Below are 27,230 nucleotides of genomic sequence, written 5' to 3'. Positions count from 1 at the left end.
TTGCCGGCAATGAGGATGCTGCGGGAAAATGAGCAGAGAGGCATGTGTTTTTTTTTTTAACTAATACACTGGGGATGAGGGAGAGCAATAATTATGGAGGAGGTGGGGGGAGATATGGCAATGATGATGATGGAGGAGGTGGCGGGAGATATGGCAATGATGATTGAGGAGGTGGGGGAGATATGGCAATGATGATTGAGGAGGTGGGGGAGATATGGCAATGATGGAGGAGATATGACAATGATGAAGGAGGATGGGGACATATGACAGTGATGGAGAAGTTGGGGGAGATATGACAAGGATGGAGAAGGTGGGGCAGAGCAATGATGGAGAAGGTGGGAGAGAGCAATGATGGGGATGGGGGAAAGCAACGATGGAGGAGGTGGGGGGAGAGCAAAGATGGGGATGGGGGAGAGCAATGATGGAGGTGGGGAAAGCAATGATGGGGAATTATTTGGACACTATATGCTGTTAATATCTGGTCTGGTCACAGTGTGGTGGTATTTCTCCCTTGTATGTGGTATTATTCGGTCACTTTGTGGTGGTAATATGTGGTCTGGTTATGGTGTGGTGGTATTTCTCCATTGTATGTAGTATTATTCTGTCACTATGTGGTGGTCATATGTGGTCTGGTCATGGTGTGGCAATATTGCTCCCTTGTATTTGGTATTATTGATGTTGGTATAGTGGATTGTGTTGTATATGGCGGTCATTTGTTCTCTCTGATATTAATTAGGAGAAATTCTTTATTTCCATTAGTGATTAAATACTTGGAACAAGATGCACTTACAGGGGTACTCTGGGGAAAACAATGAATTACCTCTCCACAGCATAAGTAATAAATTATTGATTAGTGGGGGTCTGAATTCTGGAACCTGCACCGATTGGTAGAATGTGGAGCTTTTATCTCCATTAGACTGGAGCTCATATGCGATTTGACCACTGATCCATTCATTCCCTCAGTGTCTGTACTGGTTTGTTTCGGGAAACCCCAAACAAAATGAATGAGGCTGCGGTGTCCTAACAGGGATAACACTTCCCCATTTTTCTGATAGGTGCATTTTCCAATGTTCAGACGCAAACGATCAATAAGTTATCACCTATTTGGTGGAGCCCATGGATCGGTGATAACTTGTTTTAACCAAAGAACCCCTTTAATGCAAACTACCGTAATTGTACATCCCAGTTAAAATATGTGAACAGTAGATGTGCAGGAGCTGCCTGCAATTTACGCTCCACTATAACAGGAATAATGGCTAACAGGTATTTGCATATAGCTGTAGGGTGGGCCCCTAGGGTCAATTTCTCCTGTGGGCCCCAGACACCGCAGTCTGACACTGGTCGTGTGTGACAATGGCCGAAACCTGATAGCGTCTCTGAAGCTAGGCGAGCTCGCACACGTACCATGCCTGACCCATGTGCTCAACCTTGTGGTTGAACGGTTTCTCAAAACCTACCTGAATCTGCCTGAACAGCTTGTCAAAGTATGCCGCGTGAGTGCCCAATTTCAAAAGTCACCTACAACTTCCGCCGCCCTCGCCGTGCTTCAGCAGTATTTGCACCTTCAAGCTCACCGACTGGTGTGCGATGTCACCACGCGCTGGAACTCATCATAGCACATGTTGGGAAGGATTTGTGATCAGCAGAGGGGAGTGGTTGAGTACCAGCTTCAACACGCCCGTCATTGTTCAGGTCAGTCTCCGCATGTAAGAGATGATGAGTGGGTATGGTTGTCAGACATCTGGGCTGTCCTCCAAAACTTTGAGGACTCCACCAAGATGGTGAGCGGCGATGATGCCATAATTAGCGTCACCATCCCACTTTTCTGTCTACTGAAATGCTCACTGCTCACAATTAAAGAGGAGGCATAGCAGGCAGAGCATGATGAGATGGAGCAAGGAACCATACAAGGTGAGGCCACACAGTCCAGACTCATCTCATCCCAATGTGGATTGGGTGCAAATGAGGAGGAGGAAGAGGAGGAGGAGGATGAGGAATAGGAGCTGGTTTCCTGCACTACAGACGGATGGTACTACCCACACAACTGTCATACCGTCTGTTCAGTGTGATTGGCCTGAGGAGAGGGAGAACGAGGAGGAGGAGGATGAAGAGGAGAGCATGGACAGTCGACCTCTTGGTCAGGACAGGGAAGATTTGGCTGTTGGTAGTCTGACACACATGACTTACTTTATGTTCCTCTGCCTTCTCTGTGACCCTCGCTTTGTACACATTTTGGTCGACAGTAATTACTTGTTGGTCACACTTCTAGACCCACGCTAAAAGGAGAACTTTCTATCTCTCCTTCCCAAGGCGGAGAGGTCTAGTAAAATGTTGCAGTACCAGAAAGCCCTTGTTGAGGAATTGTTAAAAAAATTCCCATCTGAAAACGCTGGCGGCAGAGGTCACAGTTCCTTGGACAAACAAGGAGTACAGGTGAGGAAGACACAAATGTGATGCAGTAGAGGCAGGGGAACACCATCAAAGGTCTGGGACAGTTTTCTCAGACCCTCCCAGTGCCCAGATCTTGATGCGCGGGGTACTCTGACAAGGAGGGAAAAGTTTCGGAAGATGCCGAAGGAGTACATTGCCGACCGTACCAACGTCCTCGGTGAGTTTTCTGTGACCTGTAACTACTGAGTATCTAAGCCGGACACAAGGCATGAACTGGCTCTCTACGCCTTGGAGGTCCTGGCCTGCCCTGCCGCTAGTGTTTTATCAGAGCGGGTTTTTATTGCCGCTGGGGCATTATAACTGATAGGCGCATCCGCCTGTCAACTGAAAATGCTGACAGGCTGACTCTTATCAAAATGAACTAGGGCTATATTGGGCCAGACTTCTCAACACTACCGGATGATAGCAGTGGAACACAAAGTCAAATCCAGTGGCTTTTTTTGGGGGGTCTATTCCCATGAACCTCTTCACACCCAGACATGGGTATACGCTTCCTGATTTTATCTATTTTCTGTTGTCCTCCTCCTTCTCCTTCTCCTCATCCTCCTCCACTATATCAACAGGGTGACTGTGATGCAACACCCGCATAATTTTTTTAAGGATGTTTATGATGCCCGTAGGAAGTTTTTTTTAGAGGCCTACCTCTAATATTCTGTATGTTATACAGTATGTTCATGTATACCCCCCCAAGGTTAAATGTTTTTAATCTCATGCACTTAGTTCATGGCCATTACCAGTATAGCAGACCCATTCCTTAACAATGGTAACAATATTTTTAAGGAGGACCTCCTCTAGGTCTCTTCAAAAGAGTATTGGAGTGTGTCCAATTTTTGGGCAGCCCTTGCAGTCACTGCATGGGCATCACCACTATAGGAGATCCACTCCTTAATAATGGGAACAATTTTTTTAATGAGGCCCTCCTCTATGTCTCTTCAAAGGGGTATTGGAGTGTGTCCACATTTTTAGCAGCCCTTGCAGTCACTGCATATGCAATAATAGTATAGGAGACCTGCTCCTTTATAATGGGAACATTTTTTTTTACTGAGGCCCCCCTCTATGTTTCTTCAAAGGGGTATTGGGGTGCGTCCAAATTTTTGGCAGCCCTTGCAGTCACTGCATAAGCAATAACAGTTTAGGAGACCTGCTCCTTAATAATGGAAACAACAAAGCATAGCCGGCTGATGGCCCACTAACAATAGTGAGGGCCGACTGCTGGCCCTTTAACAATAGTAAGGGCCGACTGATGGCACTGTAAAAATAAGCTTTGTGACTTTCAGAGTCCATCCTTCATAAATGAAACAGGATGGTAGCCACAACACTGCAATAAAATGCAATAATAGGCAATCAAAACATTGTATCTAGCCCAAAATGCTATCAATAAAAATGTCAGCTTTGTTCACAAAAAAATAAGCCATCATCCAGCCCCAGATCCCATTAAATGGAGACACTAGAGGTCTCGGAAAATGACGGCATTTTTTTTTTTACAAACTTTTGATTTTTTTTTCACCACTTAAAAAAAAGAACTTATACATGTCTTGTATCTACGAACTCGTAATGACATGGACAATCATAGTGGCAGGTCAGTTTTAGCTATTAGTGAACATGGTAAAAAACAATAGCACAATGCCACAATAGCACTTTTTTTGCAATTTCACCAACCTTGGAATTTTTTTCCCGTTTTCCAGTACACTATATGGTAAAACCAATGGCGTTGTTCAAAATTAGAACTCGTCCCACAAAAAATAAGCTCTTACATGGCCATATTGATGGAAAAATAAAAAAGTTATGGCTCTGAGAGGAGGGGAGCAAAAAACAAAAAGGCAAAAATGGAAAAACCCAAGGTGGTAAAGAGGTTAAGCCATTTTTCTTTTTTTTCTTGTAGTATTTGCTGACATTTTTGTGCCAAATTGGTAAAAAAAATTTACATCTGGTTCATGAATTTTGTTGAAAATAAGAGAAATGCTCTTTATTTTTGTCTTTAACATGTTCTGTGAATTTTTAGCTCAAAAAGTCACATGTTCTGCAAAATTTATTCCAAAATTTCAGACATACATTAAATTACTCCAGTGGAAGGCTAATGCAGATTTGCAACAAAAATTGCAACTTTTCGAAAAGTCACAAATGATGAATCAGGAGATAACATCTGGAAGCCCTAAACAGTGGCGAAAAAAAAAATAAACTGACAGAAATTTAAAGTGGTGACATTAAAAAAAAGTGCAAATGGAAAGATGAATACGATGCAAGCTAAAAGGTGCACAGAACCAAAATATTTGCGAAAAAGGCACAAATGCAAGAATAGATAGGACTCTAAATGTTTTTACATACAAAGAAAGGAAATGAAAAACAAGTGCAAAAAAAATACCTTACTTAGTAACATCGGGAAAAAAATATACATCTCAAAATGCAGTAAGGTAGAAGCAAAAAAATATACCCCAAAAAAGCAGCACCCTTAGATGGTTAAATATATAATTCTTTTTACGTGGCAAATTTAATTTTCTTGTAAAACCTCATGCTAGCGAATTTGGTTCTGGATTTTTTATGGGACTGGTCCTGGTACGTTTACTGGGGTTACACAAGTAATTTCCATTTTATAGCATAATGTAACAGTGATAAATCTAGCATGAAAAAAAATAATAAATTTTTATAATTAAAAATATTGTAGTACTCCCACTTAAACAGTAGTTTACAGGCAGCTTATCATTTTCTGATCTTTAATGGAAGAAGTTTGCATAAAATCCTACGATAGACGTGCACCACAGAGATATTTTTAGAAATAAATAGCTTTTCTCTCCACAGGTAGGACTTGTGGTCGCTTTGTAACGAAAAGTCTATTCAGCTACAAATGGCCATTTTGTGACTGTCTGTGCAAATGTGCTAGGAGCAGAAAATTTAATTTCAAAACAGGATTTTTATGCCTTGTTAGAATAGGTCTTAACTTGGCACCAGCATTTTAGGGATCTGTGTATGAATACCGTGAACTTAAAGGGAGACGGTCAATTGAATCATGTTGGCCGAACCATGGGTAGCAGATCCTGGCTCCATGATTGCTACATGGTATATTTTTCCATCAAACGCATTTCAGATAAAATACATGTATGGAGGAATAACAAGAGATGAGACTATCCCAACTGACTTTTCCCAGAGCCACTCTAGTGAGTGAGAGATCTCTCGCTATGGGAGACACATGTCAATCACCTGGAGCTGCGGCCGAATAAGTCGGCCCAAAGCGGTGACGGATCTTCAAGCTACATTTCCTGTGACATGCAATTGTGCAGCCAGGATCTGATTCATGTTGCTGTGGTTTGAGCAGCATGAATCAAGTGACAGGTTCCCATATTTAGCTGATGTACATTGATGCTTGGTAGGGTATGGAGATTTCCTAGGTACTTAGTATGGACATTTAAAGAGGTTGTGAGTCGGTCAACAGGGGTAGGGGTACTCGGATACCGGGATGGATGGGTTACTTCTGTGGGGATCACGGTTGGTCGGTTCCCGGTTCCGTGCCCTGGACCGTCAGTAAAGGGATGGGGGTCAGGATGAAGGGAGAATTGTGTCCTGATGCCTCCTGTGGTAACTGGTAAAGTCGGTTACCAGCGCTGTGTATGGTTGCTGAGGTGATCGGCATACGGCTTGTATGAACGCTATAGGCAGTAATGTCAAAGTAGGCACACACACACATTAAGTCTTTGTTTCAGTACCTTTCTTTTACTGATGTCCGGTAACAGATACAGTTCAGGAGGGTAACCAGGTTTTCGGTGCAGGTAGAGACATTCACTCTGGAGATTTGTGAGGCCTCCTCTAACAATGTGTGCGTTGTTTGGGGTCAGTCCTGCCTTAAGCTGAACGTGCCACCTTCACTTTCTTTGGAGTCCTTCTCCACAACTGACAATGAGGACCTTTCCTTGGGGCTACCATTTTCTCTTCCTGGGCCCCTGGTCCTATACTTGGTCAAGTTTGGCAACTGTCTCCCCTTCTTCTTCAGGGGGAGTAGATCCTCCTGATCTGTCCGGGTTTTCTATGCTATTCCTGAATTAATAGCAATTTCGGACTCCGGTGTCCGGGTGAGCTAAAGGGATAATAGTTTTATCTCTTTCTCTCTCCTTTTAGCCTCCGTCTCTCTCTCTAGGGCGCTTCACAACACAGACCTGTTTCCTAGTTCAGGGCTTAACTGGTCCTCTGCCAACAGCTCTCCGTGTCTCTCCTCCTTCACCCGTCTCTAGACTAACTGCCGCTTTTTCTGTCTCCCTAGAAACTGACTCCTCCCCTCAGACCTTGGGTGGAAGGTGTTGTGTGTCCGCAAGTGTACATCTCTCCCTATACCTATGGATCCTGTGGTAATCCCCCGCAGGGGTGCCACAGTTGTCCAATAAATTGATATTGATTACCTGTTCTTAGTTGTCAGTGGGGGTCCAACATCTGGCATCAGCATCAATCAGCTGTTGTCAGCTCCATTTGCAGCCACATGTAAATAGTGTACAAAGCGGAATAGCACAGCTCCGTACACCTTTTAGCAGCTACTCTCAAGAACCGCAGATTAGCTTTGATTAAAGTGCTTGATGTTGGTCCCCCACCAATCTGATATTGTTTACCTATCCTAAGAATAAGTCATTAGTAGCTATGTAGTTCACAACCCCTTTAATGATCAGTGGGGGGGAGTTTATGTTCAATTCCATCTCATAGATAGATAAATGGTCATGCACATACTTGTAAACACCTCCAGAATGTTAAGGATGCTATTGGGAAAAAGGACTGCCATATGTATTGCCTCCATGGATGCATCACCAACCTCCTGGAAAGGTAGGTGAGGCATCTCGCCACCCTACTCGCCACCCTTCTTTTTGCTGTGATCATCCAAGGGCAAATTGGATGAAAGTGAAAACAGGTATGCATGGGGCTTAGCTTACCAGAAAAGTAGTGTGATTATGCAAATTTATGCAAATTTTTGCCAATTTCCTTTTTCTAAGAAGGCAATTTTCAAAAGTTGGCAAATAGGAAGATGCAGTTGGTAGTGGTACAGGAGGCTCTATTTGATATATTAAAATAAATAAGTCCTTCCTTAAATTGGCTTTGTGTGGTGCTTGCAGAATAATATAAATATAAAAAATTTTTAGCGTTGGAGTGGTTTAATAAGGAGTGTGGCTGTACTGCAGTTGGCAACATACTAGATATTCCTTGCCTAAAGCCTCTTGGGAGTTTAGTATACTGCTGATTATCACACTAGAAATGCATAATAAAGTACCTAATTCACATTGCACTGAACAATCCATCTGACAAGTACGTCAAATCAGCAGCACCACATTGGCTACAGTGGAGAAGAAAGTAGTCTGCTCTATCGTCAGTTACCGATGGAAATCTGAAGCACAATTCATGATAAAAAGGTACTTCATGCATTTTAACAGGTATTTTCAGTTGCTCATAAACATAACCACCATCATTGCTTGTTATGGGGGCCATGCATGCACAGTTAGAGCAATGGCACATATAAACTTGATAACCTGCTTTCTGAGTTCAAAATGGCAGGACAGTTACTCATGCCTGGGACTATCTCTTAGAATTTCATATAAAAGCAATCCGAAGTACTGAAGATCAGGATATATCAGTACATTCAGAACACAAAAATCAAGACCCAGGTGCCAATCACATGGTGGTGGCTTACAGCCTACCCACCAATTCATAAGAGTGGAAGAGTGCAACAGAGGTCAAGGGGAATGAAAAGGACTTTCCATTAAAGAATTATTGCCTCAGTAATACACTACATGGGCAAAAGTATTGGGACACCTACTCATTATACCTATAGGAGTTTTATGAAATCCTGTTCTAAATAGAAAGGTATTATAATGGTTTTGTTCCTCCCTTTGCAGCTATAACAGCTTCCACTATTCTGGGAACATTTTTCTACAAGATTTTACAGTGTGTCTATAGAAATTTTTGCTTATTCATCCAAAAAACATTTTTAAGGGCAGATACTTATGTTGAACTGGAGGGCCTGGCTCACAATCACCTTTTTGTTCCTCGCAAGTGTATTCAATAGTCTTGAGGTCAGGGCTTTGTATGGGCCAGTCAAGTTCTTCCACTTCAACCTCACCCAAACCATGACTTTATGGACTTTGATTTGTGCATAGCCATGCTAGAGCAGAAAAAGGCCTTCCCCAAAATGATCCTACAAAGTTGGACACATTAAGAGTATTGAAGGGGTTATCACCATTCAGAAAATCTTTGTTCCTGAATGCCGTTTTTTATACAAAAAAACTTTCTTTATTCACCATTCATGGTTCTAGGGCTGAGTTTCAGTTCCCAGTGTCTGGCTTTGGATGTGACGTTGACGTCACCACGACAGTGCCAGCCAATCAGTGACCTCAGTGGCTCTGTCCATGTAGACAAAATGGCCCCTCTCTGAAGCAGCCAATACCAGACACCAGAAGCTAAGATTTTCTGAATGGGGACACCTTCTTTAAGATTTCTCTTCCCTGGAACTATGAGGCCTAGTACAACCTCTTAAAAACAACTGCATAACATTATCACTCCTACATCAAACTTTCCAGTTGGCACAATGCAGTTAGGCCAATAATGTTCTCCTGGCATTCACTGAATCCAGACATGTACATCAAACTACCAAATGGAGAACGGTGGTTTTTCATTCTACAGAAAACCAGTCCAGTTGTGGGTACTTTACAACACTCTATCCATCACTTAGCATTGTGCTTGGACAAGTGCGGCTTGCATGCAGCTGCTCAGCCATGGAAACATGACAGACAAGGTTTGAAACTCTGCTGTTATTGTGTCAGCAGAGCATTGGCAACTCTTATACACTGTGCACCTCAACATTCGGCAATCTTTAACTTTCCATGGTCTGCTACTTTGTGGTTGAGCTGATTTGATTCCTAAACACTTCCACTTTTCAATAATACTGCTCACAATTGATTATGAAATATTTAAGTGGGGAGATATCTAATGAACTGATTGATACCACTTTGGCATCCAATTACAGGACCATGCTCAAATTCAGGGAACTCAATGACCCATTCTTTCATACATATTAATAGGAACAGAATGCATGGGTAGGTGCTGGATTTTATTTAGTTAGTTTTTATTGTATTTTTATTTTACACCTGTGGCAATGAAACTGAATAAAAAACCTGAATCCAGTTATTAAGAGGTGTGTCCCATAACTTTTTTCCATACAGAGTATCTGGCCTTTTACTACTATACAGGGGTAGACATACCATTGGTGCAACCTGTGCAGCAATCCGAGAGAATCGTGTCAATTATGCAAATCACATAATGTGACCATAGTGTGATCCAATTCTCTCAGATGAGGAGAAGATAAAGAAAAAAAAATTTCTCCATTTTTTCAGCCCGTGGAAATCGGACTGCATTAGATGTCATCTGAGTGCAGTCTGACGTTTTCCACTGACTCATTGACTTGCATGGCCAAGTGCAATCCACTTGAGCATGCAGTGATCTGTTTCCAGGATCGGCTCTGTCCGAGGAAAAAATTGGACACAGTCCCGTATGAAAACATTGGTTCAAGTGCAACCTAATATTTTGTCGGATCACATTCCAACCAAAAATTTGGTCGTCTGCACGAGCCCTTCTGATGAGCTATTGGATTTCAAAGGCTCATATAATGTTATATTAATATCTTTGACCATCCAGAAACGTGGCAAGACTATATCTAATGTTCTAGTTATTAGCTCAGAACTAAAGACTGATTTATTAATCCTTCATATTTACCAGAGATTGCTTCATGGTCAAGTTTCAAAGATAAAATTCAATAGGAAAATATTCTGTAGGAAGACACTGAAAACGTTAATGTAATTCTTCTGCTTATTGCCAAATTGCAGCATTTTCCTAAAATCTATTAAGAACCAAAAATCAAACTGTAGAAAAGCAACTTGAATCCTGTTCTGCTAAACTATTATACCAGCCCCTAGAGGACACTATTGCTTTATGAGTTTGCTCGATATGAAATGCTTTTTAATGAAAATGCTTATCATTATATGGAAGAAAATGTCATTTTAAATTATTTCAACCATCATTTTTTGTTTCATCAAATAAAGTATCTAATATTTATAAACACTAAATATCAGCATTGATCATATCCAAAATTCGATCTGAAAATGTATCACATAGTCTAACAAAGCCATGTCCTCGCTGCTGCTCACAGCCTCCGTCTTCAGTTATGGTACATTTAACAAAAAGAATAGTGCACCATTTAGTGCTACTTTGTCAGAAGGACTGAAACCACAACAGAACCAGGAGGAAGCCCATTATAACACAATGGGGCGTTAAAGGCGGCGCTGGTTGGATCCATTGTACGGGATGCATATCTAATGTGTGACCTATGTGGATGTGTGAGGTGCTTGTGTAGGGTGTGTGGCGGTGTACTGTGCTCATGAGACGTGTCTAATGTGGGCTCTTTAAGTCGTATGTGACATATGCTGTGTACTTACTGTATGTGGTATGGTATTCTCAGAAATGTTCTAATGTGCTGTATGACGTGTTACTTAAAGGGGTTTTACATTTTACCTTTTTTTTATGACCATAGGATTGCTCTTGGTAAAATAATAAAATCAGCGTTATGCATACTCCCCTGCTCAGCAATCCCTTGCTTCCGGCATCTGGTTTCTGTATAAAGACTGCAGCCAATCACTGGGCTCAGTAGTCCTGCCAAGTTAGATGGCACAAGCTGTGATTGTCTGCAGCAGTCAGACATCACTGCTGCAACGTGTAAACAAACATCAGGGGCAGCAGAGGAAAAGCATTGTTAGAGCAGGAGAGCGGGCATAACTCTGATTCTATTATTTTTCCCCTTTAAGAGAAAGGAACACATGCACATTTCTTCCACATGGGTCTTTTTACGCTTGGTGGTCATCCCTGCATAGATAGATATATACTTAGTAGATAGATAGATGGATAGATAGATAGATGATGTCACTCCTAATAAGTTCGATGAACTTACTGGGAAGTAGTGTAGCTACTGGGAGGTCATAGGGGGCTATCGCTACGGGCTCCTTAATTGAAGTGGCCCACCCAGAGCGACCACCATAACTATATTGGTGTGTACAGCATGCCAATACAGTTAAACTCTACGGTAGAGCAGGGAGACATGTTCTCCCTGCACCACTTCTCTTTGCTCTGTAAGCTGCAGGTCACTTTAGGCCTGCGATCTAAGAGTGGCTCAGTGGTGCACAAGACAAATCCTGATAAAGGGCAGGGGACGTAATGATCATGACATCATTGCGCCAGGATCTGTCTGCGTCTTGCTGTTGTCAACCAGCGGACTTGAGTTAGGTGAGTATATGATGTTTATTATTCATTTTAATAGTAGTAGGGAAAATGTGGGACATCATATGGTGCCTAGGCTTTTCTTGGGCATTATCCTGTGTATAGGGGACTTTGGGGATAACATATTGTGAATAAGGAGGCTGTAGGGAGATCATACTGTACATAGGGTGGCCATCAAACTCAACTCTATTATGGAAGCTGTGGGGCCATCATACTGTGCATAGAGGAGCTGTTGGTCCATTATACTGTGTGTAAGGGAGCTGGGTTGCATTATTCTGTGTATATGGGGGCTGTGTTGACATCATACTGTGTATAGGGGAGCAGTGGGTCTTTATCCTGTGCAGAGATGAGCTATGGGGACATCATTCTGCGTATAGAGGAGCTGTAGGTCCATGTTACTGTGTAAAGGCGAGTTGCGGGGATATCATACTGTGCATAGAGGAGCTGTGTGGACATCATACTATATATACTGAAGAAGTAGGGTCATCTTACTGCATTTATTGGGATATGGTTGTATCACACTATGTATAGGGGAGCTGTGCGGCATTATAATGTATATAAGGGAGCTGGTGGGGCATTATACTGTGCATAGGGTAGCTGTGGGTGCTTCATACTGTGTATAAGGGAGCTGTAGGGACATCATACTGTTTATAGGGGATCTATGGGGACACATTTGTTTATGTAGCCTGCAATGTTTTCTTCCACATAATGGAGACCGGGAAAAGTTTACATATAATATAGGGCACAATATACCCCCAATTATGTAGTATGAAAAACTGAATGCCTAATGTACCATCTAGTTGCATATATGCTCCACTGTCCATAAAATTAAACATTTGTTTTGCACCTATTCTAATATAGAGTTTAAATAAATAAATAAAACATCTTATTTTTATATTAACCTTTGGGCTGATAGGTAAATAGCATTCTCTGTAAACTACTCATAGACCCAATAGAGAAAATAGGCTGCTATTTTGGTAGCCTATATTCTGTTAATGCACTACAGCCAGAGGCAGTCATAAACTTCTAAGAGATGTAATGTTAACCTATATTTTTAGTGCTTGTAATCTGGTGAAGCCCTCAGGCACAGTGCAGAAAAATTGTAATTCCCTCCAGCCTTGATGACTATTATCATAGCACTTATATTAGGAAGCAGTTACTTATGTCATTAATATGAATCTATCTGCGAGTTACCAAGTAAACTGTATATTTGAACAATTTATAATGTCCAACAACAGGATAACAGTTCTTATCACACGTTTCTAGAATTCCTCAGATAATCCTAATGTTGTAATATTTCTTTCTTCAATGGTGCATGTTCGTTCTCGATTGTATGTTGCCCAATCAGTGCTGGTAATGTCAGACCATGTACATATTTATCAAAGAGAATTGAAAAGTTCAGTTCTTAATTTATTAAAAAATTTCCAAGATGTATAACAGAGAGTAAACACAAGGTAAAATTCTAAGAAAAGATGCAACATAATTGTTATTTCAAGGCAGATGTATTATCTAAACAGACATGTCAGGAGAACAGACACATCCAACAGCAATTGATCTACCATAGATTCATTCATTTCCAGTGTCTCAATGAATGATTAAACAGATTTCTCTCATTTGTGTGTCAAGGAAATCTTCTCTGGTTACTTATTTTCCACATTAAATCTATAATCTTTGTCTTATCACACCTATTTCTTGATGGAGACCTTACGATGGATTTCGATTTCTGGCAAGGAGAGAAGATGACCTATGGAGAGTGTGTGGAAGGAGGAAAGGTCCAGATGTAACTAAACATTGTATGTACACATAGAGTTACTGTATATGACCAAACCCATCTGCTTTTACAACATAACTAACATAAAAGTTACACTGAAATGTTTCTCAAGATGGTATTTTACCTCTTTGATGAAGTTCATAAAGCGGTTGCCAAACCTCCAAGCTTTATGTCGATGGCATTGCAATGAGTTGACCGTCATCTGGGGTGCCCTCTGGTAGCAAACAGATACAATATGAACCGCGTCGTATGTCAGAGCAGCATCTGTCTAAAATAAAGGGGAATGGCATTGGGATTGACAAGAATCTCACAACTTTATTTGGTATATACAGTGTTCACCACAACACAAAATAGAACAGCAGAATTGTCCATCTAGTCAAGTCTACCATTTATCTGTTACTTAAAGGGATTGTCTGGTTAAAACAAGTTATCACCTAAACGCAGGGTAGATGATCCCTTGCTAAATGGTACGGGGTGCAACAGCTGGGAACCACACTAGTAGGTAAGATCAGAGAACTTCTGTCCCCATTACAAATTGTTTGGCAGGTTAACTGCCCATCCACTGCTCCATCCAGTCTCTATGGGGTTAGAAAAAGCTAAGCGCAGCACTGGGCAGTCCAACAGAAGATGAATGGAGTGCAGGTTGAGCATGCGCACTGCTGTTACATTCTAATGGGGATAGAATGACCCCATTTTGCCAATCAGGGTGCGTCCCAGTGGTTGGACTCCCACTGTTCTACAAGTTATCACTTACCATAGGGTAGGTGATAACTTGTTTACACCAGACAACCCCTTGAAGTTCCACCCACATCGGAATAAACTATCCTTAGGCCTTAATGTTTGCATCAGATTTTCATCAGTGGTTGGTCAGTGTGCCAAATTTTACCATTAAAGTTTCATCAGGTATTTTGGGTCCTAGAAGTTTTCTAAAACTCAAAACAAACAAGAAAGTCAGACCATGCATGGACCGCACACGGATGGCATCTGACTGCTGTCCAATTTTTTCATGGACCTAAAGACTTGCATTAGCAAGTGTGATCCATGATTCGTAACAAAATCAGACATGTCTCCATATTTTGGTAAAGACCACTCGGTCTCTTAAAAAACACAGGCATGTGAGCAGCCCCATAGACGATAATAATAAGCATTCTAGTCTTGAAAAACATGGATAGAACTTGTATCTGAGAAACTGACATCAAAATGAGCTCTTACCCTCCTTATACTTTCTCTAATACAGCAAAAGCAATAGTAACTTGATCATCCATAGGGTATCAGTGCTCATCAATCTCTAGGTCTGACTGCTCTAGTACATACTTGCCTTTGCCATGACGTAACAATTCTGGAGCATAATTTCTCATTGCTCTGCAGTGTGACACTACTCTTTTATTCCTTCTGAAAATGTATTCTTGAGAACTGAATGTTTCTTCCTCTCACCATTTCCAGGAGCAATAACAGAGAAACTGCATAATGCAAAGTTGTAGGAAAAGATGCTTCAGAATTATTTCATAACGGATATCAGAATTTGCTATAGCAGACACGTCAGGAGGGATGAGCATCGTTACTTGATGCTTCTGGATTTATGTGGATCATCCATTCTTAAATTCCTAATCTTGCCTCGATAACATGATGGAGAAAAAAAGCATAATTTGTATTTACAACTAAGGAACAATTGTAGAATGTGTATAATATGGGTCTCAGTGTATATTAACTGCGATAGGAAAGTGAAGAAAATATTCTTATGGCTATTATTTTCACATTAAGATTTCACTTAGGTAAATAAGGCAAAAAAGATATTTTGTGGCTAAAGGGGTTGTCCAGTCAAAATCGATAAGTCTGCAGTCACTCGCAGAGTGACTGCAGACTTATGAATCCCATCAGTGCATGCACTGTGTGACTGCAGACTTATGAATCCCCTCAGTGCATGCAGTGTGTAACTGCAGACTTATGAATCCCCTCAGTGCATGCACTGTGTGACTGCAGACTTATGAATCCCCTCAGTGCATGCAGTGTGTAACTGCAGACTTATGAATCCCCTCAGTGCATGCACTGTGTGACTGCAGACTTATGAATCCCCTCAGTGCATGCAGTGTGTAACTGCAGACTTATGAATCCCCTCAGTGCATGCACTGTGTGACTGCAGACTTATGAATCCCCTCAGTGCATGCAATGTGTGACTGCAGACTTATCCCTCAGTGCATGCACTGTGTGACTGCAGACTTATGAATCTCATCAGTACATGCACTGTGTGACTGCAGACTTATGAATCCCCTCAGTGCATGCACTGTGTGACTGCAGACTTTTAAATCCCCTCAGTGCATGCACTGTGTGACTGCAAACATAAATCCCCTCAGTGCTTGCACTGAGTGACTGCAAACTTATGAATCTCCTCAGTGCATCCACTGTGTGACTGCAGACTTATGAATCCCCTCAGTGCATGCGCTGTGTGACTGCAGACTTATGAATCTCATCAGTGCATGTACTGTGTGACTGCAGACTTATAAATCCCCTCAGTGCATTGCGCTGTGTGACTGCAGACTTATCCCTCAGTGCATGCACTGTGTGACTGCAGACTTATGAATCCCCTCAGTGCATGCACTGAGTGACTGCAGACTTATGAATCCCCTCAGTGCATGCAGTGTGTGACTGGAGACTTATGAATCCCCTCAGTGCATGCACTGCGTGACTGCAGACTTATGAATCTCATCAGTGCATGCACTGTGTGACTGCAAAGTTATGAATCTCATCATTGCATGTACTGTGTGACTACAGACTTATGAATCCCCTCAGTGCATGCATTGTGTGACTGCAAAGTTATGAATCTCATCAGTGCATGCACTGTGTGACTGCAGACTTATGAATCCCCTCAGTGCATGCACTGTGTGACTGCAGACTTATGAATCCCCTCAGTGCATGCACTGTGTGAGTGCAGACTTATGAATCCCCTCAGTGCATGCACTGTGTGTCTGCAGACTTTTGAATCTCATCAATGCATGCACTGTGTGACTGCAGACTTATGAATCCCCTCAGTGCGTGCACTGTGTCACTGCAGACTTATGAATCTACTCAGTGCATGCACTGTGACTGCAGACTTATGAATCCTCTCAGTGCATGCACTGTGTGACTGCAGACTTATGAATCTCATCAGTGCATGCACTGTGTGACTGCAGACTTATGAATCCCCTCAGTGCATGCACTGTGTCACTGCAGACTTATGAATCTACTCAGTGCATGCACTGTGTGACTGCAGACTTATGAATCCCCTCAGTGCATGCACTGTGTGACTGCAAACTTATGAATCTCATCAGTGCATGCACTGTGTGACTGCAGACTTATGAATCCCCTCAGTGCATGCACTATGTGACTGCAGACTTATTAATCCCCTCAGTGCATGCACTGTGTGACTGCAGACTTATGAATCCCCTCAGTGCACGCACTGTGTGACTGCAGACTTATGAATCCCCTCAGTGCATGCACTTTGTGACTGCAGACTTATTAATCTAATCAGTGCATACACTGTGTGACTGCAAACTTATGAATCTCATCAGTGCATGCACTGTGTGACTGCAGACTTATAAATCCCCTTAGTGCATGCAATGTGTGACTGCAGACTTATGAATCTCATCAGTGCATGCATTGTGTGACTGCAGACTTATGAATCCCCTCAGTGCATGCACTGTGTGTCTGCAGGCTTTTGAATCTCATCATTGCATGCACTGTGTGACTGCAGACTTATGAATCCCCTCAGTGCATGCACTATGTGACTGCAGACTTATGAATACCATCAGTGCATGCACTGTGTGACTGCAGACTTATGAATCCCCTCAGTGCACACACTGTGCGCTAGGGGTATTCACCAGTTTCTGACCCGGGACCGGAGGGTATATACATAGCCCGGCCAGTAGGTGCGGCCTCGCTCTCCATACACTTGTATAGAGGGAAGCCGTGCCCCGTCTAGTGATGCTGCCATCAAATGGGCATGGCCGACTACAGGGCACGACCTCGCTACATACAACTATATGGAGTGAGTTCGCAACCATTAGGCGCGCTCTGGCCAGGAGTGTGCATATCACATACATACCCTCCAGACTCGCCTCAGAAACCAGCGATCCCTGCAACACACAGTGCATGCGCTGGGGGAATTCATAAGTCTGCAGTCACAACGAGTGCCGGTTTAGAGCGGACATCTCGTTTAACCCCTTAAAGCCCAAGACGTACTAATACATATCTGCTCCCTGGGACCTAAGAGCTCGGTACGGAATAGTACGTAATTGCGATCACGCCCGCACACAGGCTGTGCGGGTGCAATCGCTGCCGGGTGTCAGCTGATTATCACAGCTGACACCCGATACTATGTGCAGGGAGCGGTCCACATAAAGTCAATCGCAGCATTGCTGTGGCAAGGGGAGATAATCGCGATACTCACTTCTCCTGCCGGCGTCCAACACTGTCTGCTGCGGCTCCCTAGATGTTGCCATGACGACCAGATGGAAGATACTTTGGTCATGCGCAGTGCATGACCAAAGTATCTTCTGCATCTGCAGCGCTGACAGCCTGTATAGCACAGGGATGGTGCTCCATCCCTATGCTATACAGGCAATCAAAATAAAAAAAGTGAAACTCCCATAGTGGGAAAAAGAATAAAAGTTAAAAAAGTGTTAAAAAATGAAAAAATAATTGAAAAAAAGGAATAAAATAATCCCCAAAAATAAAAATATAATGTACCAATGAATAAATATTGTTATGAAAAAATAAAAAAAAACAATAAAAGTACACATATTTGATATCGCCGCATCCAGAATGACCTGACCTATAAAACTGTTGCACTGGTTAACCCCTTTAGTGAACACGGTAAAAAAATAAATAAAAAACTAGGCAAAAAACAATGCTTTATCATCATACCGCCAAACAAAAAATGGAATAACACGCGATCAAAAAGACAAATATAAATAAAAAGGATACCGCTGAAAACGTCATCTTGTCCCGCAAAAAACAAGCCACCATACAGCTCCATCAGCCGAAAAATAAAAAAGTTATAGCTCTCAAAATAAAGCGATGCAAAAATATTTTCTATAAAATAGCTTTTATTGTGTAAAAGCAACAAAACATAGAAAAACGATATAAATGGGTACAGCTGTAAACTTACTAACCCGAAGAATAAAGCTACCTTTCAATTTTACCACACGAGGAACAGAATAAAAACATAAAAAAAATACAATTCCTGAATTGTTGGTTTTTGGTTATTCTGCCTCCCAAAAATCAGAATAGAAAGCTATCAAAAAATGTCACGTGCCTGAAAATGACACCAATAAAAACGTTAACTCATCCTGCAAAATACAAGCCATCACATGACTCTGTCGGCTAAAATATGTTACAATTATATCTCTCAAAATATGGCGATGCAAAAACTAGATTTTACAAAAAAATACGTATTTTCGTGTGTGAGAGCTGTCAATCATAAAAACACGATATGAATCTGGTATCACTGTAATAGCGCCGACCCGAAGAATAAAGTCATCTAATCACTTATACCGCACGAGGAACGGCTTAAAAAATAAACTCTAGGGTTTGGGTTAGGGTTGTGCTAGGGTTAAGGTTTGGGTTAGGGTTAGGGTTGGGCTAGGGTTGGGCTAGTGTTGATATAGGGTTAGGGTTGGGGTTGGGGTTAGGGTTAGGGTTGGGCTAGGGTTAGGATTGGGCTAGGGTTAGTGTTGGGCTACGGTTGGGCTAGTGTTGGGCTAGGGTTGGGGTTGGGGTTAGAGTTAGGGTTGGACTAGGGTTAGGGTTGGGGTTAGGGTTGGGCTAGGTTTAGGGTTGGGGTTAGGGTTGGGCTAGGGTTAGGGTTGCGGTTGGGATTAGGTTTAGGGTTGGGCTAGGGTTAGGGTTGGGGTTGGGCTTAGGATAAGGGTTAGGGTTAGTGTTGGGCTAGGGTTAGGGTTGGGCTAGGGCTTGGGTGTATTAGGGTTGGGGCTGTATTAGGGTTGTTGATGTATTAGGGTTGGGGTTAGGGTTGGGATTTTGCAACTAGTGTTGAGCGCAAGTGCTCGCTACTTGAGTTTGCATCGGGTTCTCGGATATGCACTGAGTATCGCAGGTGCTCAAGTGAAATGCTCGAGTCTCTGCCCCATATGATTCGCGGGCAAAAAAAACTCGCAGAGATTGCCTGCCATGCACGAGCGATCCCCACATGTTTTTTTTTTGGGTGTCTAATAACCGTGAAACATGCGGGTGGGGACTTGAGCATGTCACTCGAGCATGCGCAGTACATAGTGCATACCAGAGTATCCGATGCAAACTCAAGTAGCGAGCACTTGCACTCAAGACTAATGACAACTTATTCAATATGATAACCTAATGTTATTAAATTCTGTGTCGTACCTCTGGGTTCAAAATGTTCACTATACCCTTTGATAAAATCCTTGAGGGGTATAGTTTCCAAAATAGGGTCACTTGTGGGGGGTTTCCACTATTTAGGCACATCAGGGGCTCTCCAAACGCGACATGGCATCCGCTCTATATTCCAGCCAATTTTGCGTTCAAAAAGTCACACAGTGCTCCTTCCCTTCTGAACTCTGCCGTGCGCCCAAACACTGTATTTTCCCCACATATGGGGTATTGGCGTACTCAGGGGAAATTGCACAAAAGTTTTTGGGGTCCATTTTCTCCTCTTACGCTTGCAAAAGTAAAAAAATTGGGGCTAAAACATCATTTTTGTGGAAAAAGGTAGATTTTTTTATTTTCATGGCTCCATGTTATAAACTTCTGTAAAGCACTTGGGGGTTTAGGGTGTTCACCACACATCTAGGTAATTTCCCTGAGGGGTCTAGTTTCCAAAATAGTGTCACTTGTGGGGAATTTCTACTGTTTAGGCACATCAGGGGCACATCCGCTCATTATTCAAGCAAATTTTACATTCAAAAAGTCAAATGGTGCTCCTTCCCTTCCGAACCCTGACGTATACCCAAACAGTGGTTTTCCCCCACATATGGGCTATCGGCGTGCTCAGGAAGAATTGCACAACAAACTGCATGGTGCAATTTCTCCTGTTACCCTTATGAAAATGCAAAATTGGGGGCTGAAAAACATTTTTGTGGGAAAAATGTGAAAATTTTATTTTTACGGCTCAATGGTATAAACTTCTGTGAAGCACCTGGGGGTTCAACATGCTCACCACACATCTAGATAAGTTCCCTGAGGGGTCTAGTTTCCAAAATCGTGTCACTTTTTTGGGGTTTCCACTTTTTAGTCACATCAGCGGCTCCCCAAACGCAACATGGCATCCGCTAATTATTCAAGCAAATTTTACATTCAAAAAGTCAAATGGCGCTCCTTCCCTGCCGTGTGCCCAAACATTGTTTTTTCCCCACATATGGGGTATCTGCGTGCACAGGGGAAATTATACAACAAATTTTAGGGTCCATTTTTTTTGTGAAAAAAGTTAAATGTTAATTTTTTTCTTCCACATTCCAAAACTTCCTGTGAAGCACCAGAAGGGTTAATAAAGTTTTTGAATGTGGTTTTGAGCACCTTAAGGGGTGCAGTTTTAAGAATGGTGTCACTTTTGGGTATTTTCTGTCATAAAGACTAGTGATGAGCGAGCACTAAAATGCTCGGGTACTCGTTGCTTGGGTCGAGCAAATTGGAATACTCGGGTGCTCGACCTGAGCAACGAGCCCAATGTAAGTCTATGGGAAACTCGAGCATTTTTCAGACGGCTCCCCCCAGGAGTTTGCAGAGGGCCTAAAAATTGGCCAAATCAATGGGAACAGTGCTCAAATAACATGGGGATAGCACAGGGAAGACCCCTGGAAGCATTTCTGACTCCCAGGTCACTTCTGTCAACAATGTTGTCAGAGGTACGAACTCACAATAAAACAAATAAAAATGAAAACAAAATGGATTTTCCTGGGAAATATGTTGAGGAACATCCTTTCCAGGGTAATGACTTGTATATAAAGCAAAGTAAATAACCAAAAACAAAATGCTCCTCCACACCTTGGGCTATGTTCACATGTAGCATTTTTGATGCGTTTTTCACTTTTGCATTGCTTTCAACCGTGACAACACCATTCACCAGGAAATGTCATTTTAACATTTTACAACCTTATCTGGCCATGTGGTGTGTGAGATATCATCAGACACATCATGTTTCATTTATGAAGGAGGGACTCTGTAAGCCTATTTTCATAGGGCCATCAGGCGACCTTTACTATTTTAAAGGGCCAGCAGTCGGCCCTCACTATTCTTAGAGAGCCATCAGCCGTTTATGTTTTATTGTTCCCATTACTAAAGAGTGGGTCTCCTATACTGTTATTGCGTATGCAGTGAGTGGCAGGGCTGCCCAAGATTTGGACGTACCCCAATACCACTTTGAAAATTTGGATGCACTCCAATACCCCTTTGAAGAGACTTAGAGGAGGGCCTCCTGAAAACAATGTTCCCATTATTAGGAAGTGGGTCTCCCATTGTGTTTGCCTATGCAGTGAATGCAAGGGTTGCAAAAATTTGGAGGCACTCCAATGCCCCTTGGAAGAGACGTGGAGGTCAGAGGGCCTCATGAAAACAATGTTCCCACTATTAGGAAGTAGGTCTCCAATTGTGTTTGCCTATGCAGTGAATGCAAGGGTTTCCAAAAATTTGGAGGCACTCCAATGCCCCTTGTAAGAGACATGAAGGTCAGAGGGCCTCCTTATAACAATGTTCCCATTATTAGGAAGTGGGTCTCCCATTGTATTTGCCTATGCAGTGAATGCAAGAGCTGCCAAAAATTGGAAGGCACTCCAATGCCACTTGGAATAGACATAGAGGAGGGCCTCATAAAAAAATGTTCCCATTAGAAAGGGGCGGGTCTCCTATAATTGGAATGCCCATGCACTAAATGTATGGGCTGACAAACATTTATCCCTGGGGGCTATACATGAACATACTGTATAAAAAAAATTTTTTATGGGTATCATAAACACCCTTTAAAAAAATTATGTGGTTGTTGCATCACAGACAATGGTCACCCAGGTGATATGGTGGTGGAGGATGAGGAGAAAGAGGAGGACAAGAGCAAATAGACAAAATCAGGAAGCGTATGCCCATGTGTGGGTTTGAAGAGGTGCATGGAAATACACCTCCCAAAAAATTAAACTGGATTTGAGTTTATGTTACGCTGCTATCATTCGGTGGTGTTGAGAAGTCTGGCCCAATCCAGGCACAGAGGTATCACGGAGGACGGTGGTACGGTCGGCAAGGTACTCCCTCAGCATTTTCCCAAACTTTGCACTCCTTGTGACAGTACCCCGCGCCTCAGGGCTTCTGCGATGGGAGGGGCTGAGAAAATTCTCCTAGGACTTTGAAAGTGTTCCCCTGCCTCTGCCAGCGTTTTCAGATGGGAATTTTTTTAATAGTTCCGCAACAAGGGCCTTCTGTTACCTCAGGAATAAGAGATATAAAATTCTCCTTGTAGCGAGGGTCTAGAAGTGTCACCAACCAGTAATGACTGTCACCCAAAATTTTGAAAACGCAAGGGTCATGGGAAAGGCAGCATAACATAAACTCAGCCATGCGTGCCAGACTACTAACAAGCAAGACTTCCGTGTCCTCACCAAGAGGATGACTGACCATGCTCTCCTCCTCCTCTCTGTCCCCTGGCCATCCACGCTGAACAGACTGTATGACAGCTGTGCAGATAGTACCGTCTATAGTACATGAAACTAGCTCCTGTTCTTCCTCCTCCTAATCCTCATAGTCACCCAATCCACGTTGGGATGAGATGAGGCTACGCTGTGTGTAATCACACTGTATGGTTCCTTGCTCCATCTCATCATGCTCCGCCTGCAATGCATCCTGTTTGACTGTGAGCAGAGAGCATTTCAGAAGACAGAGAAGCGGGATGGTGATGCTAATTATGGTATCATCGCCGCTCACCATCTTGGTGGAGTCCTCAAAGTTTTGGAGGATGGTACATATGTCTGATATCCATGTCCACTCCTGAGGTCTTATGTATGGAGTCTGAACTGAATACCGACGGCCTTGTTGATGCTGGTACTCAACAACTGCCCTCCTCTGCTCAAAAATCCTTCCCAACATCTGCAGTGTAGAGTTCCAAAGCGTTCGGACATCATACACCAGTCTGTGAGCCAGAAGCTGCAATCGCTGCTGAAACACGGCAATGGCGGCAGAAGCTGAAGGTGACTTTCTAAAATGGGCACACAGGTGACATACTTTAACAAGCAGACCTGGCAGCTCCCGGTAGGATTTGAGAAACCGCTGAACCACGAGGTTAAGCACATGGGACAGGCATGGTACGTGTGTGAGCTCGCCTCGCCTCAGAGCCGCCACCAGGTTCCTGCCATTGTCACACACGACCATGCCTGGCTGTAGGTTCAGCGGTGTGAGCCACAGATCTGCCTGCTTTTTCAGAACTGTCCACAACTCTCAGCATTGTGCGTTTTTTCACTAAGCATATTAGCTTCAGCATAGTCTGTTGCCACTTGGCTGAGGTAGTGCTGCAGTGCTTCCAGCTTGTGACTGATGTGGTTATTTCAGAGACGGAGGCTGAAGAGGAGGAGGAGGTTGAGGAGGATGAGTTGCAGTAGCTGTAGACTGTGGGGGCAACCCTGATTGACCTAGGGCCCGCCATTCTCGGCGTCGGGATGACGTGTTCCATCCCAAGGTCCGACTGGGTCCTGGCTTCCACTATGTTAACCCAGTGTGCCATCAGCGAGATGTACCATCCCTGCCCACAAGCACTTGTCCACGTGTCCGTGGTTAGGTGGACTTTCCTGGTAACTGCATTGTTGAGGGCACAGCTAATGTTTTGGGACACGTGCTTGTGTAATGCGGGGATGGCACACCGGGAGAAATAGTGGCAGCTGGGGACCGAGTACCGAGGGACGGCCTCCTCCATCAGGTTGGGAATTCATCCATCTCCACAAGCATAAAAGGCAACATTTTGAGTGCAAGAAATGTGGGAATTCAGTAGTGTGGCCTGTGGGGCGTTGACTGCGTATTTGCGATTGCGTTCCAAAGACTGGGGTATGGACAACTGAACACTGCACTGGGACAAGGACGTGGATGTGCTTCCTGATGCTGCTACTTGAGAGTGTGCAATGACAGGTGCAGGGCAGGAGGCATCTTTGCATGCACCATGGACAGTGGATTGGCTTGCGTGAACAACAGCGGAAGAAGCAATGGTGCCACCCACAGACACTGTTCCTGGACCCTGGGGTTCTGCCCACAAATTTGGGTGCTTTGCTGCCATGTGCCCGATCATGCTGGTGGTGGTCAGGCTGGTCGTTTTGCCACCCCTGCTGATGCTGGCCTGGCAGGTGGTGCAATGGCCTTTTTGGGGTTATCGGCAGAGTCTTTAAAAAACAACCAGACTCGGGAAGATCTTACAGTTGTACTTCCTTCGTGTTGGTGTTATGGTAAATGTTTGCCTGTCTTTTGTCTACGGCCACCGCACTGTTTCTTCCTGACTGTTGGGGTGTTCTGCCTCTCTCATCCTGTGTGCTGCTGTCTTCGCTCTGCATGTCCTACTGCCAGGTTGGGTCTGTTACTATATCATCCACCACCTCGTCTTCCACTTCCGCACCCTGGTCCTCCTCCTGACTTTCTGACAATTGTGTCTCATCATTGTCCACCCCTTGTGATACTTTCCCACCGTTGCCTTCATGTGACCGTGGCTGCTCAAATATTTGGGCATTGCTACATGCGATCTCCTCTTGCCCCGCTTTAAGTGGACCGTACGAGAGGCCCGAATCTATAAATGGAAGAGTGAACAGCTCTTCAGAGTGTCCAAGTGTGGGATCAGTTGTCTCCAGGCACTCGGCATGGTGGGAGGAAGGAAGATCAGGGTGAGGAATATGCGGTCAAGACTCACGTCTACTGAGAATTGACTGTGTGGAAGACAGGGTGGTGGTGGTGGTGGTGGCTAAAAGACTGGAAGCATTATCCGCTGTCCAACCAAAAACCTTTTGACACTGCTCTGTGTTCAATAGTGGTGTGCTTCGATCCCGTAGGAATTGGGACAGGAAAGTCGGGCGAGAAGATGTGGGTGTTTGTTTTGGCACAATTTCAGCTAACCCACGGCCTTGGCCTCGGCTTCTGCATGCACCATCACCATCACGTCCAGTTCCCCGTCCCTTGCCACGTGCCTTGCTTATTTTAAATAGAGGACAATATCTTCCACACTCACTACAAATGCCTGAATTTGGAGCGAACTTATATTTAATGCGTGTGATGGAGAAACCACAGTTTTAAATACCTGGCCTGTAGGTAACTATTTTGAACAGCAAACCGGTGCCAAAAACTTTGCTGACACACTGAAAAATATTTGAATGGAGGCCAAAAATGGAAGCATTTTCAGCTCAATTATATGTGATCCGTGTGATGGACAAACCACAGTTTTAAATAGCTGGATTTTTAGCGCTGTTATATGGAAAGGACCTGGCTGTATTCTGCAGTGCCAACAAGCAAATGGTGCAGAAAAACGTGTTCTCTGGATTGCTTTATAAGCAAATAATGAGGATTAAGATAAAAAAAAAATATTCCTGGCCCCTGAGACTTGGGCCTTTGTCTACAAATATATAACAGCAGCAGAAGGCAGAAGTGGAATGGAGATTCTTGTGCTATATGCACTGCAGTATGCTATATACACTGCCTGCCTGCCTATATACACTGCCTGCCTGATATCTCTGCAGATGGATTAGTCCTCAGAAGGACTGTTTGTTGAGATGGATATGTGTAATGTACTTGTCTTCTCCTTACACTACCTAATATACAACCAAATCTCTCCCTAGCTCAGCAGCACCTCCCCCTACACTGCCTGATTGCAGAGTAGACTGACGAGCACAGCGGCGCCAGGTCTGATATAGACCTGATGACACTGTGTTGCCAGCCAATCACTGTAATGCCACAACCACCGTGGCTGGGGTATTACACTGAGTGGCAGGCAATCCCTACATGTTGATTGGCTCTCTAAAGAGCGTCAAACATGCAGGGAGGGGACCTGAGCATCCGGCCGAGCATCTCGCAAGTACTCGGCGAGCTCCGAGCATCTCGAGTACTGAGATGCTTGGGCCAGTACTGAGTACTTGCGAGTATGCTCGCTCATCACTAATAAAGACCCCTTAAAATGACTTCAAATGTGATGTGGTCCCTAAAAAAATGGTTTTGTAAATTTTGTTGGAAAAATGAGAAATCGCTGGTCAACTTTTAACCCTTATAGCTCCCTAATAAAAAAAATGTTGGTTCCAAAGTTGTGCTGATGTAAAGTAGACATGTGGGAAATGTTATTTATTAACTATTTTATGTGACATATCTCTCTGATTTAAGGGCATAAAAATTAAAATTTTGAAAATTGCAAAATTTTCACAATTTTTGCCAAATTTCCATTTTTTTCACAAATAAACGCAAGTGATATCGAAGAAATTTTACCACAGTCATGAAGTACAATATGTCACGAAAAAACACTCTCAGAATCAGGGGGACCCGTTGAAGCGCTCCAGAGTAATCACTTCATAAAGTGACAGTGGTCAGAATTGTAAAAATTGGCCCTGTCATTAACGTGCAAACCACCTTGGAGGGTAAAGGGGATAAGCTACAATTTACTTCTTAGGCCTGAAATATTTTTATTGCCTTTTATATTTTGTCTGAAATGTCACAAAAGCCTAGACTATTTCATATGTGGTCTCTTAATTCCATCTTATTTCTTTGTTTAGTTAATGTATTA

At 43.2% G+C, this 27,230-nt stretch overlaps 1 protein-coding gene across 1 annotated transcript in view; it reads right to left on the bottom strand.

The window, feature by feature from the left end:
* GRIK3 (glutamate ionotropic receptor kainate type subunit 3) overlaps window positions 1-27,230 on the bottom strand; it is an 849,506-nt gene that overhangs the window by 392,458 nt on the left and 429,818 nt on the right. The window contains exon 7 of the mRNA XM_073665899.1: window positions 13,635-13,778. Within this exon, the coding sequence (XP_073522000.1) occupies window positions 13,635-13,778 (144 nt within the window). The remainder of the gene's footprint in view (window positions 1-13,634; window positions 13,779-27,230) is intronic.

The sequence above is a fragment of the Phyllobates terribilis genome, unplaced genomic scaffold (assembly GCF_046119375.1).
Source record: "Phyllobates terribilis strain yellow unplaced genomic scaffold, ASM4611937v1 Scaffold_2__4_contigs__length_985480577, whole genome shotgun sequence".
NCBI classification, from domain to species: Eukaryota; Metazoa; Chordata; class Amphibia; order Anura; family Dendrobatidae; genus Phyllobates; species Phyllobates terribilis.
The sequence above is the reverse complement of the archived record's forward strand: the minus strand, read 5'-3'. Positions and strand labels throughout refer to the sequence as shown.